The 18,087-nt window shown below is 40.9% G+C and overlaps 1 protein-coding gene across 2 annotated transcripts in view; it reads right to left on the bottom strand.

Moving 5' to 3' along the window:
• Positions 1-15,414, bottom strand: part of snapc1a (small nuclear RNA activating complex, polypeptide 1a) — a 38,366-nt gene extending 22,952 nt beyond the window's left edge. The window contains exons 1-4 of one of the 2 annotated variants that reach the window (XM_041865613.1): positions 15,308-15,414; positions 15,088-15,226; positions 4,376-4,535; positions 1,953-2,093 (exon numbers count right to left, since the gene is read on the bottom strand). In XM_041865613.1, the coding sequence (XP_041721547.1) occupies positions 1,953-2,093; positions 4,376-4,535; positions 15,088-15,226; positions 15,308-15,317 (450 nt within the window). In that variant the 5' untranslated portion in view covers positions 15,318-15,414. The remainder of the gene's footprint in view (positions 1-1,952; positions 2,094-4,375; positions 4,536-15,087; positions 15,227-15,307) is intronic. The other variant, XM_041865614.1, reaches the window with a different exon arrangement.
• Positions 15,415-18,087: the final 2,673 nt, after the last annotated feature.

The raw sequence follows: 18,087 nt of genomic DNA, 5'->3' as shown, positions 1-18,087 counted from the left end.
GCCCGCAGCTTGTGCTCCAAGCGAAAACATTATTTTGTAAATACTTGAATAATCAAAAAGGGATTTTAATTAGAGTAAAACTAATCGAATCACACTAATTCAAGTTGGGGTCAGGGTTGGGGTCAATTCAACAAATTCAATTCTAATTAAATTCCCTCTCACTGTAAATTCCATCAAGGAAATTCTAATTCCAGGTCAATTAATTTTATTCTAATGTCAGGTAAATTCCCCCCCAAAATGTATATTCTCCAACAACAATTCAACAAATTAATTTTGAATTAAATTCCCTCAAGCTGATCATGTCACTGTTCAGACAGCCCTGCTATACTGAAAATATATAAATACAAGTTGAAATGATTTAAGCCTTAGATGAACAACCCAGTGTTTCCTCTGGAAAATGTGTTAGCTGTCGGGGAAAAGTTAGTGGGAGTGGGGGTGTCCCCCCTTTTTTGGGGGGTTCCGGGGCCCTCCCCCCCAAAACAAAATATGTATAAGTACTGAAAAGCTTGGTTCTGGTGGAGAAAAAAATTTAATCTAATTTTCACCCCCAGAAATTAGCTCAATAACGTATTGGTAAAATGATTATAATTACTATACAGGACACGATTTAAGGTTGAGTGCTGCAGCTATCCAAAGAAACAGAGACCTTTCTGAAATAAAAACGTTTATCTTGACAAAATTAACAGAGGAACATTTGACTGAACATGAATTAGAGCCCACTAATTCATGTTCATCACAAAAAAAAAATATCAAATTTAAGACCGATAAATGTAGCTATCTTGCTTGCACTTGATACAGCTCCAAACGAACTAGCTAGCTAACTTGCTAGACTAGTAACGTTAGTAAACCATGTTTCTATCATCAACATACTTGTGGATATTGGATAGCTAATTGCCGTTACAATTGTGGCAGAAATATTATAGATCTAAATGATGTTAGTAGAGTTTAGGTTATAGCTATCTTATGTAGTTAACTAGTTGGCTAGCTAATGTTGGTCAAACAAACTAACGTACCTTTCTTGCAGTTTCTCAAGCAGGAGCACTCGGAGGTGATTCAAGTGAATTGTGTTTCGCGCCGCAGAGCTTCTGTATTCCGCACTGGTCACTCGCACACTGATCCATGGTGTGCCGTTTCTCCCGCAGGTGCATTTTGAAGTGATTCATGTGAATTGTGTTCTACGCCGCAGAGCGTCTGTATCGAGCCCTGGTCACTCGCGCACTGGTGTGCTGTGTTTCTTGAGTTGCAGGCTGCCTGCCACAGCTCATAGAGCTAAATAACCTTCAGAACTGTGTTGAACACAGACAGATGATCTACTTACCAAGAAAATCACTTTATTGAAACTATGTTTGGTAGAAATAGGATGTTTATTTTGGTGTGGCGGCAATGATTCTGCCTTGGCGCAGCGCCACACTTAAATGAACTCAGAGGAAACACTGGCACAACATGGGCCTCGGAGGCCCATAACATGATTTATATATTTATACAAGATTGTGTAGAAACACTGACCAAGGTGACTTTTTAATGAAAAACAAACATATTTTAAAGCTTGCAATGTCATCAGTTGGCCCAAAAACGTTTGAGACACTAATTATTATATTTTCCTATGAAGAAGGGTTGACAAAAACACGACAAAAAAGGACGCCGGCTCTGAGGTAAAAGGCTGTCATTCGGATTGGTCAGATAGGTAGCAACATTGACTAGAAGCTCTGCTGTATTTTGTTCATTACAATCTCTTGTTTTGACCAATGATGTAAATAAACACCAGATGACTGACAGGGGGCACTGTTTTCAAGCTACTGCACTGCAATTGTTGTACTCCATTTAAAAAAAAGGTTTAGGAAGATATAGAAATCCATTTAATGTCTACATTCGTTTTTGCCAAGTATGTTATACATTACAGACACCTTAATGCATACTTTTAAATTACAATATGTAATTTGGGAGTGCCTTACCATTTGAGGCATGGCGGTGTAAAGGACAGCATTCTCAGCGATTAGCTTCCTGATAATGTAAACTGCATCATAGTGCTGCGAATTCACCGAATCCTGGTAAAACTTCTGAATTTGCTCCCAGTCCTTCAGGGCAATCCTGATCTGGGAGGGAAGAGGGAACAACACACTTACTCATCTTGACGTATTGTGCACGATCGCATCCCCCTAATACGTCAAACAAAAACACCCAACAAGTTGGATACATTTATTTTTTAACATATCATCCAACCCCAAGAATCAAGTTGCCCAACCAGAATACATAAACCAAACAATAATGATAACAGCAAATTCATATGGATATACAGTACCAGTCAAAAGTTTGGACACACCTACTCATTCAAGGGTTTTTCTTTATTTTTACTATTTTCTATATTGTAGAATCATAGTGAAGACATCAAAACTATGAAATAACACATCTGGAATCATGTAGTAACCAAAAAAGTGTTAAACAAATCAAAATATATTTTATATTTTAGAGTCTTCAAAGTAGCCACCCTTTGCCTTGATGACAGCTTTGCACACCCTTGGCATTCTCTCAACCAGCTTCATGAGGAATGCTTTTCCAACAGTCTTGAAGGAGTTCCCACATATGCTGAGCACTTGTTGGCTGCTTTTCCATCACTCCGCGGTCCGTCTCATCCCAAACCATCTCAATTGGGTTGAGGTCGGGTGATTGTGGAGGCCAGGTCATCTGATGCAGCACTCAATCACTATCCTTGGTCAAACAGCTCTTACACAGCCTGGATGTGTGTTTTGGGTCATTGTCCTGTTGAAAAACAAATGATAGTCCCACTAAGCCCAAACCAGATGGGATGGCGTATCGCTGCAGAATGCTGTGGTAGCCATGCTGGTTAAGTGTGCCTTGAATTCTAAGTAAATCACTGACAGTGTCACCAGCAAAAGGACCCCCACACCATCACACCTCCTCCTCCATGCTGCACAGTGGGAACCACACATGCGGAGATCATCCGTTCATCTACTCTGCGTCTCACAAAGACATGGCGGTTGGAACCAAAAATCTCAAATTTGGACTCATCAGACCAAAGGACAGTTTTCCACTGGTCTAATTTCCATTGCTCGTGTTTCTTGGCCCAAGCAAGTCTCTTCTTCTTATTGGTGTCCTTTAGTAGTGGTTTCTTTGCAGCAATTCGACCATGAAGGCCTGATTCACGCAGTCTCCTCTGAACAGTTGATGTTGAGATGTGTCTGTGACTTGAACTCTGTGACGCATTTATTTGGGATGCAATCTGAGGTGCAGTAAACTCTAATGAACTTATCCTCTGCAGCAGAGGTAACTCTGGGTCTTCCTTTCCTGTGGCGGTCCTCATGAGAGCCAGTTGCATCATAGCGCTTGATGTTTTTGCGACTACACTTGAAGAAAACCGTCAAAGTTCTTGAAATGTTCCAGATTGACTGAACTTCATGTCTTAAAGTAATGATGGACTGTCGTTTCTCTTTGCTTATTTGAGCTGTTCTTGCCATAATATGGACTTGGTCTTTTACCAAATAGGGCTATCTTCTGTAGACCCCCCCCTACCTTGTCACAACACAACTGATTGGCTCAGATGCATTAAGAAGGAAAGAAATTCCACAAATTAACAAGGCACACCTGTTAATTGAAAAGCATTCCAGGTGAAGCTGGTTGAGAGAATGCTAAGAGTGTACAAAGCTGTCATCAAGGCAAAGGGTGGCTACTTTGAAAAATCTCAAATATAATATATATTTTATTTGTTTAACACTTTTTTGGTTACTACATGATTCCATATGTGTCATTTCATAGTTTTGAGGTCTTCACTATTATTCTACAAAAATAAAGAAAAACCCTGGAATGAGCAGGTGTGTCCAAATTTTTTACTGGTACTATACTTCATAGCTACATAAGCTATCGCCAAGGGGGTATTTACTGTCAGGGACATGCATAGATTTTCTCCTGTGCTAGTGAGCGACAGTTTCACCCATATGTATCAGATAAACATTTTCTGATCAGTTACAAAAATGTGACATTTCAAATAGATTGACAGTGACCACTTGGATCTGGAAGATTTACAGTCATTGTGCGGGAAACTCAGATATTCCGCGAGACTATGGCTGTCTGCAAGTTGTTGCACACTATGGGAGAACCTCAATTGCATAGTCATCAAGTACTTCTCAAAACCCATTGGATGAGAAAGCCAGATGTCCATCCCCTCTAACCTTCTCCTCCAATGGGTTTTGAGAAGGAGGCGAGGAGAGAGGAAGCAAGGAGTATGCAATTGAGATTCTCCACAGACATTGTTCAGTACAGCATATTAGTTTAGCCAGTGGAAAAGTATATCAAGTCCATTGTTAAAGTTAAAAATAGAAAACATTGAATAATGAGATTCAAAGTAAGAGTCTTTCAGCACCTTCTCTTTAGGTGAAGCGAGCTGTGTGTGGTATAGGCCATAGAGCAAGTACAAACCCCCCACTCTGATCTGGAAGCTATATGGGGGCAAGAAGTAGTTGAAGGCCATGGTCAGGGTTAGGTGGCAGAATTCCCTCATCTTATTACCAGCAAGTGAACCGCTAAAATGAAAAGGAGATCAGAGGGAAAATTAAGAAGAGTGGGAGCTGTTACAACAGTAGCACTGGTATTGATTAGCTAGGACAAAACAGGTGTGAAAGAACACAACATGGAATCCATTTTAGATTTTTGGAACAACTGGATTTAATTATTTATTGGGCACTGCTCAGTAAAAAGCCTTTTTAAAATCAGAACTTTCTACCAATTATTACAGATATACCTTCCAACGTGGGACACATGCTGCTAAACAGGTACAGTCATTTCAGTGTGACTTAACCCAAACGCATATCCTATGGTATCCACTGAGATGGTAACTCTGTACACAATATGTGTACAGTTAGCCAAAAACTTAGAGGTTCAGTACCTCCTGTTAGTCGAAACAGGCACACGCCAATATGTTTTCACCGCGGTGAACGAGAAGTGAAATGGTTTGAAAACATACCTCAATCCAGGGATGGAATGTGTCGCTGTACTCCTAATTATCCCATTGAGCAAATCGATAAATAAATAAAAACATGTTGGCATAGCTCTGTTTCAACTAGAAAGAAGAACTGAACTTCTAGTCGAGTTTGCCGTATGCCGTCGAACTTGTGGGGCAACATCCAGGGCCCAGCTTCCCGATAGCGATTAGGCTTACGAGTGTATTTTTGTAAATTTTTTATTTCACCTTTATTTAACCAGGTAAGCCAGTTGAGAACAAGTTCTCATTTACAACTGCGACCTGGCCAAGATAAAACAATGCATCGTTCCGACAACGGCCGAAGAACTCACATGCGTTTCCCAAAACACCACATAGGGATAACTTTCACTAAGTGCGTAGTTGGAGCATGTGTCGACACTGATAGGATCAAAAGAAAGGCAGCACTGCCATCGGATCAGCTTTCTCCATTCAAATCCTGCCTTAACATTATAATTATTCCACAATACTGACAGATCAGCTCCTAGAGAGATATCATCACCTATAGACTATGGCTGCAAATATTGAGGTGGCTTATTCTAATGCTTAGGCCCTAGCCTACACTATAAAGCATTAAATCCCAAATTTGGCACATCATTGCGCACGTTACACATCATGAAGGCAAAAATTACAGACAGTAGCCTACAATTAGCAAATTATAACTCAATTGAACAAGAAATTGATTACAATACGATTTAAATATATAGGCTTACAGTGCCTTCAGAAAGTATTCAAATCCCTTGACTTATTCCATAGTGTTACAGCCTGAATTCAAAATTGATGAAATATTTTTTTCCCTCCCCCATCTACAAACAACACCCCATAATGACAAAGTGAAAAAATTATTTTAGAATTATTTAGCAAATTTACTGAAAATGAAGACAGTAATAAGTATTAACACCACTGAGTAAATGCATGTTAGAATCACCTTGGCAGCGATTACGTGTGAGTTTTTCTAGGCATGTCTCAAAGAGCTTGCACACCTGGATTGTCCAATATTTGCATATTATTTGTTCTTCAACAAGTTGGTTGTTGATCATTGCTAGACAGCCATTTTCAGGTCTTGCCATAGATTTAAGCCAATTTAAAATAAAAACTGTAACTAGGCCACATTGTGTCATTTTGGTAAGCAACTCTTGATGTATTTTTGGCCTTGTGTTTTAGATTATTGTCCTGCTGAAAGGTGAAATTGTGTACCAGTGTCTGTTGGAAAGTAGACAACCAGGTTTTCCTCTAGGATTTTGCCTGTGTTTAGCTCTATTCGGTTTCTTTTTATAAAAAAAAAAAAAAAAAAAAAAAAAAAACACTGAAGCCACCACTATGCTTGAAAATATGAAAAGTGGTACTCAGTGTTGTGTTTGCCCCAAGTGTTGTATTCAGGACATAAAGTTAATTTCATTGCCACATTCTTTGCAGTTTTACTTCAGTGCCTTATTGTAAATATTTGTATTCTGTACAGACTTCCCTCTTTACTCTTTCATTTAGGTTAGTATTGTGGAGTAACTACAACGTTAATTCATCCTCAGGCCCCCCCCCCAGGGATGTAAACACATTTGTTTACATCCCTGTTAGTGAGAATTTCTCCTTTGTCAAGATAATCTATCCACCAGACAGGTGTGGCAAATCAAGAAGCTAATTAAACAGCATGATCATTACACAGGTGCACCTTGTGCTGTGTTGAGGGATCGTGTAAGTGGCATGCTGACTGCAGGAATGTCCACCAGAGCTATTTCCAGACAATTTAGTTGTCATTTCTCTACCACAGTCATTTTAGAGAATTTGGCAGTATGTCCAACGGCCTCACAACCGCAGACCAGGTGTATGGCGTCGTGTTGGCGAGCGGTTTTCTGATGTCACCGTTGTGAACAATGCCCCATGGTGGCGGTAGGGTTACGGTATGGGCAGACAAACTACGGACAACGAACACAATTGCATTTTATCTATGGAAATTTGAATGCACAGAGACACCGTGACGAGGACCACTATCGTGCCATTCATCCGCCACAATCACCTCATGTTTCAGCATGATAATGCACAGCCCCATGTCGCAGGGATCTGTATACAATCCCTGGAAGCGAAAAATGACCCAGTTCTTCCATTGTCTGCATACTCACCAGACATGTCACCCATTGAGCATGTTTGGAATAATCTGGATCAACGCGTACAACAGCGTGTTCCAGATCCCGCAATTTAGCACAGCCATTGAAGAGGAATGGGACAACATTCCACAGGCCACAATCAACAGCCTTATCAACTCTATGCGAAGGAGATGTGTTGCCCTGCATGAGGCAAATGGTGGTCACACCAGATACTGACTGGTTTTCTGATCCACACACCAATTATTATTTTTTGGTTTCTGTGACCAACAGATGCATTTCTGTATTCCCAGTCATATGAAATCCATACATTAGGGCCTCATTTTTTTAAATTGACTGATTTCCTTATATGAAATGTAACTCAGTAAAATCTTTTAAATTGTTGCATGTTGTGTTTATATTTTTGTTCAGTTTAAATCCACAAGCGTTCTATAATTACACTATTAGATTGTGTTACTTACATCTGCAAACAGCTAGTTTGTCTATTCTTAGCAAGTTGTGGCTAATTTGTGTTAGCCGCTAATGCTAAATCACTAGTTAGCTGGCTAGCTAGCTAACAAATAAATGTACAGAGCAAACATAGCTAGCTATACCGCCTGATACCAGTGATGCTGTAGGCCTAAATCATCATGTTTGTACAACAGTATTTTCTAAATCAAAGAGGAATAAGCATGAATGTGTTACCTACACAGAGTAGCTAAGAGAAAACATGTTTTTCCCCTCAGCAATCTACACACAATTACCATAATTACAAAGTAAAAACAGGTTTAGACATTTTTGCTAATATATACATACAAAAAAAACTGAAATACATTTACGTAAGTATTCAAACCCTTTATTTAGTACTTTGTTGAAGCACCTTTGGCAGCGATTGCAGGCTTGAGTCTTTTTGGGTATGATGCTACAAGCTTGGCACACCTGTATTTGGGGAGTTTCTCCCATTCTTCTCTGCAGATCTTCTCAAGCTCTGTCAGGTTGGATGGGGAGTGTCGCTGCACAGCTATTTTCAGGTCTCTCCAGAGATGTTCGATCGGGTTCAAGCCCGGGCTCTGGCTGGGCCACTCAAGGACATTCAGAGACTTGTCCCGAAGCCACTCCTGCGTTGGCTTGGCTGTGTGCTTAGGGCTGTTGTTCTGTTGGAAGGTGAACCTCCGCCCCAGTCTGAGGTCCTGAGCAGGTTTTCATCAAGGATCTCTGTACTTTGCTCCGTTCATATTTCCCTAGATCCGGACTAGTCTTTCAGTCCCTGCCGCTGAAAAACATCCCCACAGCATGATGCTGCCACCACGCTTCACCGTAGGGATGGTGCCAGGTTTCCTCCAGACGTGGCGCTTGGCATTCAGGCCAAAGAGTTCAATCTTGGTTTCATCAGACCAGAGAATCTTGTGTCTCATGATCTGACTTTAGGTGCCTTTTGGCAAACTCCAAGCAGGCTGTCATGTCTGGCCACTCTACCATAAAGGCCTGATTGGTGGAGTGCTGCAGAGCTGGTTGTCCATCTGGAAGGTTCTCCCATCTCCACAGAGGAACTCTGGAGCTCTGTCAAAGTGACCATCGGGTTCTTGGTCACCTCCCTAACCAAGGCCCTTCTCCCCGAATTTCTCAGTTTGGCCGGGCGGCCAGCCCTAGGAAGAGTCTTGGTGTTCCAAACATCTTCCATTTAAGAATGATGGAGGCCACTGTTATTGGGGACCTTCAATGCTGCAGAAATGGTACCCTTCCCCAGATCTGTGCCTCGATACAATCCTGTCTTGGAGCTCTACAGACAATTCCTTCAACCTCATGGCTTGGTTTTTGCTCTGACATGCACTGTCAACTGTGGGACCTTAATATAGACAGGTGTGTGCCTTTCCAAATCATGACCAAATCAAATGAATTTACCACAAGTGGACTCCAATCAAGTTGTAGAAACATCTCAAGGCTGATCATTGGAAACAGGATGCACCTGAGCTCAATTTCGAGTCTCATAGCAAAGGGTATGAATACTTACGTAAATAAGGTATCCGTTTTTTTTTTTTTTTATACATTTGCAAACATTTCTAAAAACCTGTTATCACTTTGTCATTATGGGGTAGTGTGTGTAGATGGATGATGATTTTTATTTATTTAATCCATTTTAGAATAAGGCTGTAATGTAACAAAATGTGGAAAAAGTGAAGGGGTCTGAATACTTTCCGAATGCACTGTATGTGTTGCCACCCTAGGGGTCACGCCCTACTCAGAGCAAATTTGTAACGATTATTCAAAAACATACAATTTAGAAAAAAATAAGTGATATGAAATGTTGGCCATGCTACCAAAGTGTAATTAATAACTTAACCATGCTCAAAGGGATAGTCAATGAATGCTTTTATTTCATTTTTACCCATCTACCAATAGGTGCCCTTTTTTGCAATGCATTGGGAAACCTCCCTGGTCTTTGTGGTTGAATCTGTATTTTAAATTCACTGCTCGACTGAGGGACCTCACAACGAATTGTATGTGTGGGGTACAGAGATGAGGGAGTCATTCAAAAATCATGTTATTCACTATTATTGCACACAGAGTGAGTCCATGCAACTTGTGACTTTAAGCACATTTTTATTCCTGAAATTATTTAGGCTTGCCCTCAAAGGGGTTGAATACTTAGACTCAAGACATTTCAGCTATTCATTTTTAATTAATTTGTAAAAAATTCTAAAAACATACTTCCACTTTGACATTATGGGGTATTGCATGTAGGCCAGCGGCAAAATCTCAATTGAATCCATTTTAAATTCAGGCTGTAACAGAAATGTGGAAAAAGTCAAGGGGTGTGAATACTTTCTGAAGGCACTGTATTAATATTTTTATGCAGTCAACTCGGTTCATTCAGCATATTTTTATCCTTCACTTGTTTGTAACTCCTGAAAAGTCATTGGTAACTTTGTATTTGTAGTAAACTTCGTTCTGAAGTTATAGCGGTCACAGAGAAACATCTTCATTCTATGTTTAGTGGAGATCTTCTGTGTATAAAGCTACGCGGAAAGGCAAAAAGGCACCCAACGACACACTTAAATGTTCTCTGAGTCGTCTAAGGCAGTCAGTAAATAAAGAGTGTACTCAAGTTCATCTTTAGTAAGGAGGGTTTTGGGAAACAGCTCGGAAATGTAACTACGCTCCTACGAATGTTCTAACGATGAACTAGCCTAGATGCTTTTGGGAAACAGGCCCAGAATAATTAGGAGGACTAGTAGTCCTAGAAACATTGACAGATTTTAGGCCTATATTTTGTAATTGCATGTTCTTAAAATATAATTCCCCTCCAACAAAATATATGCTATGAAGTCCTCCATTAGTGGTGCGCGGGATGACACATAACCCGCAGTCCTCATGGTTAAACCCGTGGTTTGGCGGGTTTAGGGTCATTAAATATTGTGTCGATAAAGGACAGGTGGGTGGCAGGCGGGTTGAATAAAGAGAAAACAATACCTTTAAAAAATACAAATGTATCATTCTTATTGCCATTTATAGCTATAGGCTACATTGAGGTTTTTCTTTCATTATTTTAGCCTATCTGGCATTAGTGCGTAAGTCTAAGCTTTAGGGTCTAAATGCACACTCGTCAAATAGCATAAACGCCAAACGCTTTTAGGAACAGGCAGAAAAAGTTGACGTCGATCCACGGAGGCAAAAAGGACAATGTCGAAGTTTAATTCAATAAGAGAATAGCTGTGAAATACAGAGTTAAAAATAAAGATAAGGGAGGGCCAGAAAAGTAATGTTTGGGAAAGTGGTAAAATATCATTGTGAGGCGCTATACAAATTCGACAGTCACAAGACAGGGACTTCAAATAGGCCTATGGCAAGTTAAGAGGACTGTAGCCTACTGTTCAGATGGGTTAAATGGAAACTGAAATCTGGACACCGACTGTAGGTCTATAACCTCTCACATACTGTAGCATTAATATTAACTCCTGCAGAATTAAGCATTTCGGTGCCTCTGGCAATTATACGGTTAAACAAACCTTACAACTATGCACAAGGCAGTGGTGTGTATGCATGGATCCCAAGGGAATCCAGGCTTCCCAAAAACATTTACCAATAAAATAAATTAACATTAAATAATTTATTTAGTCTCTGTTTCATAATTTTCCATCATTTCGCAAGAGGCTGAATGTATCTCACAGGAGAAAGCATCCAAGCCAGTGAAACAGCGCCCCTCTGTCTCTCTATGTGTAGGCCATCTATCTGATGCGGGCGGCAGGTAGCTTAGTGGGTAAGAGTGTTGTGCCAGTAACCGAAAGGTCGCTGGTTCTAATCCCCGAGCCGACTAGGTGAAAAATCTGTCGATGTGCCCTTAAGCAAGGCACTTAACCCCAATTGCTCCTGTAAGTCGCTCTGGATAAGAGCGTCTGCTAAATGACGTAAATGTAAATGTAAATGTCTGGTCCAAACAAGTATGACATTGTTGCCGCCCGTAGCATTGAAGGCAAGCCAGCAAGCATTTGGCCTCCCTTGCTAAAAACGTATAAAAAAATGTGTCAATCAGCGTTGAGCTAAACTGAGTGAGCGCAACTGCGAATGGTCCTGGCGCACCAAAAGTGTCAAGGGAAGCCAGCTTGGATTTTGGAGTCACTCATATCAAATCCCAATGAGAGCATACATCACTGACATAACTTGAATTGTTGCATCTAGCTGTGTTGTCCTCCAGTGGCTAGCTAGCTAAAATTGTCCCTTTCCTAAATTAGCCATGGATGGAGATAAGGATTTGGACTTGTGGTTTTATTTAATTCTCCGTACTGGCCAATGATTATAACGGTGATTCTGATCCAACCATTAATTTATATATCGTTGTGCCTTTAGCCTGAGAGGATGGAAGTTCAATATGTAGTTAGATGTAGAAGGCTAATGTTAACTAGCTAATGTTGCCCATGAATGGAAGTTAGGCGAGCAAGCATTTTAGCCAGGTAGCCTAGGACAACAAAAAATAAAAGCATGTACTGCATGACAGTGTGATAGACCTTTTCGTCAACATGAAAGAGGATGGCGGCATTGGCTTTTCTCTACAAGTAGAGACATGTTTTTCTACTTGCATGAACGTGCACACACACAGAAATCAGAACCGTGGAGAGCCACATCATATTTAGCTTACGTTGATTGGACTAAATAGTTTTTGGTATCTTTTAGTCGTCATTGTATTAGACTAAGCAGAGGTGATTTGATGATGTTGAAGTTGAAATGGTGCTGGAATAGTGGAGGCAGCTCCTGTTTTCTTTGCGACTTGTGGTAACTCTGGTTCTAAATCAATAGTTGTTTAGTGGTCCGAAAAAGTCAGAAACATTAACTTGCTTGACCATGCTGTAGGTCATGTAACTGCCTGTTACTGTATATGCAATATGCTTTGTGGACTTCACTGGACCAGTGGTGATTTTAGCATGTAAATCTTGGTGGGGCAAAAAATATATAAGTGGGATGCATACCAGCAAAGCCACTACACAACACTAAACAACACATTCATTGCATTATAACGGTGACAAACTGTGCCCACAAACTGTTAGGGCCTATATAAAGCTGTCCCAACAGCAGTCCCAACACCTTCCCACTTCTACACCTGGCTATCAGCGGAGCCTTGTCTGGCAGCGAAACAGTTCATTCAGCGTAATTTACTGCATAAAAAAATTAAAAACACAGCTCATATGGCTGACTTGCTTAAACAAATGTGGTTTCTACTGACAATTGAGATGTACAAACTATGGCATAAGGGGAAGACAAGCAGACAAGAGGCAATCTATAATTTCAATGAAGACATTAATGAGCGAGCTAGGATGGACGTAGTCAATATAACTATTCGTTCACCACTTTTTAAATGCACAGCGACAGAATTCAGAACATGGGCTGTTCTTACAGCGTTCTCCCTGTACACCAAGTCAGAACCGTAGGATGAATAAAGGTGGCATATAAGCAGACAATGAAAGCTCTTACAATATTTGATGACATTTCACTAAAACAGGCTATAGGCTACATCTGCACCACCAAGTCAGAACAGTAGGTGAAATTAAGAGGGGAAAATAGACCAAATTATTAGGGTGAGGCACATGGGCTACTAACAACTTACTATACAACATACACTTAGTATTACTTTCTTAGCCACAGTATACATATCTCCCTGGCATTTTATGCAGCAGCATACAAGACATATTTGGACACCTTGTTGTGCTGTGCTCACTTGAACAGGAAAGTGGCGTGGCGGTCCTTCGTGGGCAAATTTTGTCATCAAACTTTGTCATCAAAGTCTGGAATTCTCTGGATTGATGGTGCTTTCAAGTCAGACTTGGCGGTGACGTAGTGTCCCCCGTGAGTGACAGAACACTGAGCCAATCATGGCGCAACTAGAGAACATTACCAACACCTAGAGAACAAGCCCCCAAAAAAAAAAAACTCAAAACATGTGGGGCTAAATTTATTCTGCCACTGTGTCTTCTTATTGTCTTGGCCTTTAGCCTATATATCACGATCACAAGGCATATGAATTAACAGGATTTATTGAGCAAACAACGCAATTATCACAACACATAGGTTGTAATATGGCTCTTTCACCCCACGCACCGTTACTGGCACAAGGACTACTTTTAACAATTTCTACGAAATGTTACAAAAACACATTTACTTGGAAAAACAGCGCAAATGCTAATTTTGGTTACAGAATGACGATTTGGGCCGTCATTCTTTTACCAAACGTTGTATCTGAACTGTTCAAGTAAATGTGTTTGTGTAAAATTTGCTATGGAAATTGTTAAAAGTAGTCCTTGTGCATAGAGTTGTATGGTTTGTTTAACCCTGCATAAAACATTTTTGGGGGGGCATTCATTTTAAAGTAAAAAATCTGAGTCTCAGCATCGCTCTGGATAAGAGCGTCTACTAAAATGACTAAAAATAAAAACATTATTTTACTGTGTTATTGAGCTCACATAATAATCTCTTAATTTAAGTAGCACCTCTAGGAACAGCACCAACTATTGTTGTGAATTCCTGATATGTGTCAGCTCTGTTCATGGCATGAACCATCTACAACATTGACTGCACCCTCCGGAACGTGACCATGGCCCAGTTTCCCAAAAGCATCTTAAGGCTAAATTCAAAGTTAGAATTTTCGTAGGAGCGTCGTTAAAGAACAGCTAAATGCTTAATTATATGCTTTTTTTGCCCTCCCGCGTCACTTTAGACACAGATCTCCGCTAAACATAGAATCATAAGGTTTATCCGTCTCTCTGCAATTGCTGAACAAAGTTCACTACAAATAAAGTTGCCAATGTCTTTAATACAAACAAGCGGGGTATAAAATCAACTTTAAATTAAAACCGAGATGACTGCATTAAAATATAAATACAGTAGCCTATAGGCCTATCTCAATCATGTTTAAATACATTTCATGTTCAATAGATTGAATATATTTTGTTAATTGTAGGCTACTGCCTAATTTGTCAAATACATTTCATGATGAGTAGTCTAACATGTGCGCAATGATGTGCCAAATCACTGATTTAGTGCATTTTTATTGGGTATTGCAATAGAATAAGCCGCCTCAATATTTGCAGCCATAGATTGTAATCTCTCACTAGAAGCTGATCCGTCGTCAGTATTGTGAAATACTTATCATATTAAAGTAAGATTTCAATTGAGAAAGTTGACTCGAGAGTAGCGCTGCCCTTCTTTCGATCCTATCAGTATCAACAAATGCTCCGACGACGCACTTAGCGTTGTTCTCTGCGTGGCGTTTTGGGAAAATAATGTTACATCTTCGGCCGTTGTAGGAAAGATGCATCGTTAAAACACTAACTTTAGTAAGCCTAAATTCCATAGTTATCGGGAAACCAGGCACAGGTTGGCAGTGTGTTGTGGTCTAATAATAATTTGCATGTTTTAAAAAAACATTTGAGTGTGTATTATAGAAACGACATATTTCGCAACAAATTGTCGACAATAGGTAGGCCGGCAGGTAATCTTAAAGAGATGACTGATGAAAAGAGAAAAGGGACTTACTAAAATAAACTGGAGAAGCCCATGCTTCTCCAAATAGCAGTAAATTCCTCAAATCGCACGGATTCCGTCTGTTGGAAACGACCCAGCAGTTCCTCGTAGTCTGCTACCAGTGGCTTCAGAAAATAATCCTTCGCTTTACCTGATCAACGATAATGTTTAAACTGTACGCCAAATAAATGTATAGTTAAATTCACAAGTGTGGTACTGCAATCCTACTTACCATTCGGCATTTCAGAAGTATGGTGGTTTGCTGTATGCTGCCTTTTTCAATGAAGTTGATATGCCTCTCTGAGCTGCACATGCGAGGGTTTCAATACAGCTGTTTGCTGTCAGTACCTAATCTTCTTCTTTGATATTACGGCGGTCTGCAAACAATGTTATAAGTGCATGCCGCCACCTACTGTATTGGCTGTGTTTCAGCATACTACTTCTTCTTCGATGAGGTTTAACGGCGGTTGGCATCCAATAAATGTTGCATTACCGGCACCTACTAGACTGGAGTATAACTTCCTTATACTTTGCTTTAAAAAAATTAAATAACTAAATATCTTAACAAACCCTATAACCTACTCCCTAATTTCTTCACTCTTCCATAGCTCCCTCCCCAGGCTCTGAGAGGGTAGCACTGCTCGTAACAGCACTTCAAAGGAGGACTGAGCACACCCCCATTCTCATCGACGGGGCTGTAGTGGAGCAGGTTGAGAGCTTCCAAGTTCCTTGGTGTCCACATCACCGACAAACTATCATGGTCCAAACACACCAAGACAGTCATGAAGAGGGCACGACAAAGCCTATTCCTCCTCAGGAGACTGAAAAGATTTGGCATGGGTCCTCAGATCCTCAAAAGGTTATACAGCTGCACCATCGAGAGCATCCTGACTGGTTGCATCACTGCCTGGTATGGCAACTGCTCGGCCTCCGACCGCAAGGCACTACAGAGGGTAGTGTGTACAGGCCAGTACATCACTTGGGCCAAGCTTCCTGCCATCCAGGACCTCTATACCAGGTGGTGTCAGAGGAAGGCCCTAAAATTGCCAAAGACTCCAGCCACCCTAGTCATAGACTGTTCTCTCTGCTACCGCAGAGCCATAAGACTCCTGAACAGCTAATCAAATGGCTACCTGGACTATTTGCATCCCTGGATCCTGCTGGCGGGAAGCCAACTCCGCAGCCTGCATTGAAGGTCTACCCAAAACAATGGAGTCCTCAGTAGTACCTTTTGTTCCATCCACCCTTTTGACAACCTCTGCATATTAAATGCTCTGGATGGCCCTGACTTTGGCAACCTCATTCTCTTTCGCCCTCGTCGGGCGCTCTGATGATGTAGCTACATGCTTTCCACAACAATTGCAACACTTCATCTTCTTCATAACTTTCACCATGATATTCTCTTCCACAACTTCCACATCTCGGATTCCTCCGCCTGCAGACGCTCTCTACATGTCCAAACATTCTATACCGTTTATACTGCAACCGCCTGGATGTAAAAGCTCTTACAGGAGAGTGCACGTACCCCAGCTCCACTCGGATCGGGAGGGACACCATAATAGACAAGCTCTTTTCTTTCTTGCCATTGACCCAACTCCAGCAATGACTCCCTTGACAGGCGCTCTTCTCCTTAGCTCAAAGCACAATACAGCATGGTCATCAATTCGTCTGATAGCCAACAGAAACACAAAAAATCCAGACCAGCCCACTCCTCGTGAGCCTCACCGACTCCACTTTACCCACACCTCTCCACCATCTCAGATACTTCCAACGAATTTGACAATTCGGCCCCAATTCTCCCAGAAACCAGACTTCCACCAAATATGATGAGGTATTCTCAACACTAGGGATCTTCTTTCCCCTCCCAACTTTGCTTCTTTTCCCGTTCTTTTGGACAGAGGTCCATTCTTCCTTACTTCCACTGCCATCTGATTCATATTCCACATCCACCTCCGCAATCCTTCATCCGAGTCTATGCTCTCATCTTCTCCCGAAGTCAGTTTCAACCAGAACTTCTGCCTTCTTCCTCTCAACCACCCGAGTGAAAATACGATCTGCCATCTCCAGCAGCGGCAAAGTTGCTCCTTAGTGCCTAATCATGACAATCAGCGTGTTTGAGGGAATCCGTTCGAGCTGTCTCGATTTAGATCAAATTCAGTCTGGGTCGCAGGATACCCGGGCCAACGCTAGCCTGGCTACCAGTCTGTTTCTGCTAACAATTCACTCCTTGTAGAGTACTTCGTATGATATGCCAAACAGACTGGCCTTTCGGCAATCTTCAAATATGAACATTTTATCATTAATGAGCTTGAGGAGTAGAGAGGATTTGATCCGATAACCCTCACAGCTGTCCTCCAATCACAATGTTTATGAATATTCTGATACAAAAACATTGTTTCATACATTTGATAGGAAACATTATAACATTTGTATTAATTTGATTTAACCATTATTTATATAGAGAATCCCAATTGAGACCAGGGTCTCTTTTTCAATGGTGTCCTGTGTTACAACAAACAACAATTCAAAAACAGCTTAAAGAGATACAATTACATACAGAGCAGAAATTATACAGAGCAAAATTATTTGATTTTCAATCACAAAAATATACAGTTCACAATCAAGGCAGCATGGCATTGTAATACGATGTGAAAGTGAGGGGTCACTCACATCCCTTTCCTGCCATTGATTTGGGATACAAATCCCTTTCCCACCCCCGGTCCCCGTCTCTCACTCACTCGCACACACAGTGTTCATCAGAATGACACAATCACAAAGATAACCATCAAACAACCACAACCAACCATCAAACAGCTAAATCTTGTAATAAATAATGTGGAAACTGAGCAAGTTGAGGTGACTAAACTGCTTGGAGTAACCCTGGATTCTAAACTAAACTATCAACAAGGCAGGTCCTACAGGCTCTAGTTTTGTCGCACCTGGACTACTGTTCAGTCGTGTGGTGCCACAAAGAGGGACCTCGGAAAATTATAATTGGCTCAGAACAGGGCA

Source organism: Coregonus clupeaformis, chromosome 36, assembly GCF_020615455.1.
Source record: "Coregonus clupeaformis isolate EN_2021a chromosome 36, ASM2061545v1, whole genome shotgun sequence".
NCBI lineage: Eukaryota > Metazoa > Chordata > Actinopteri > Salmoniformes > Salmonidae > Coregonus > Coregonus clupeaformis.
The sequence above is the reverse complement of the archived record's forward strand: the minus strand, read 5'-3'. Positions and strand labels throughout refer to the sequence as shown.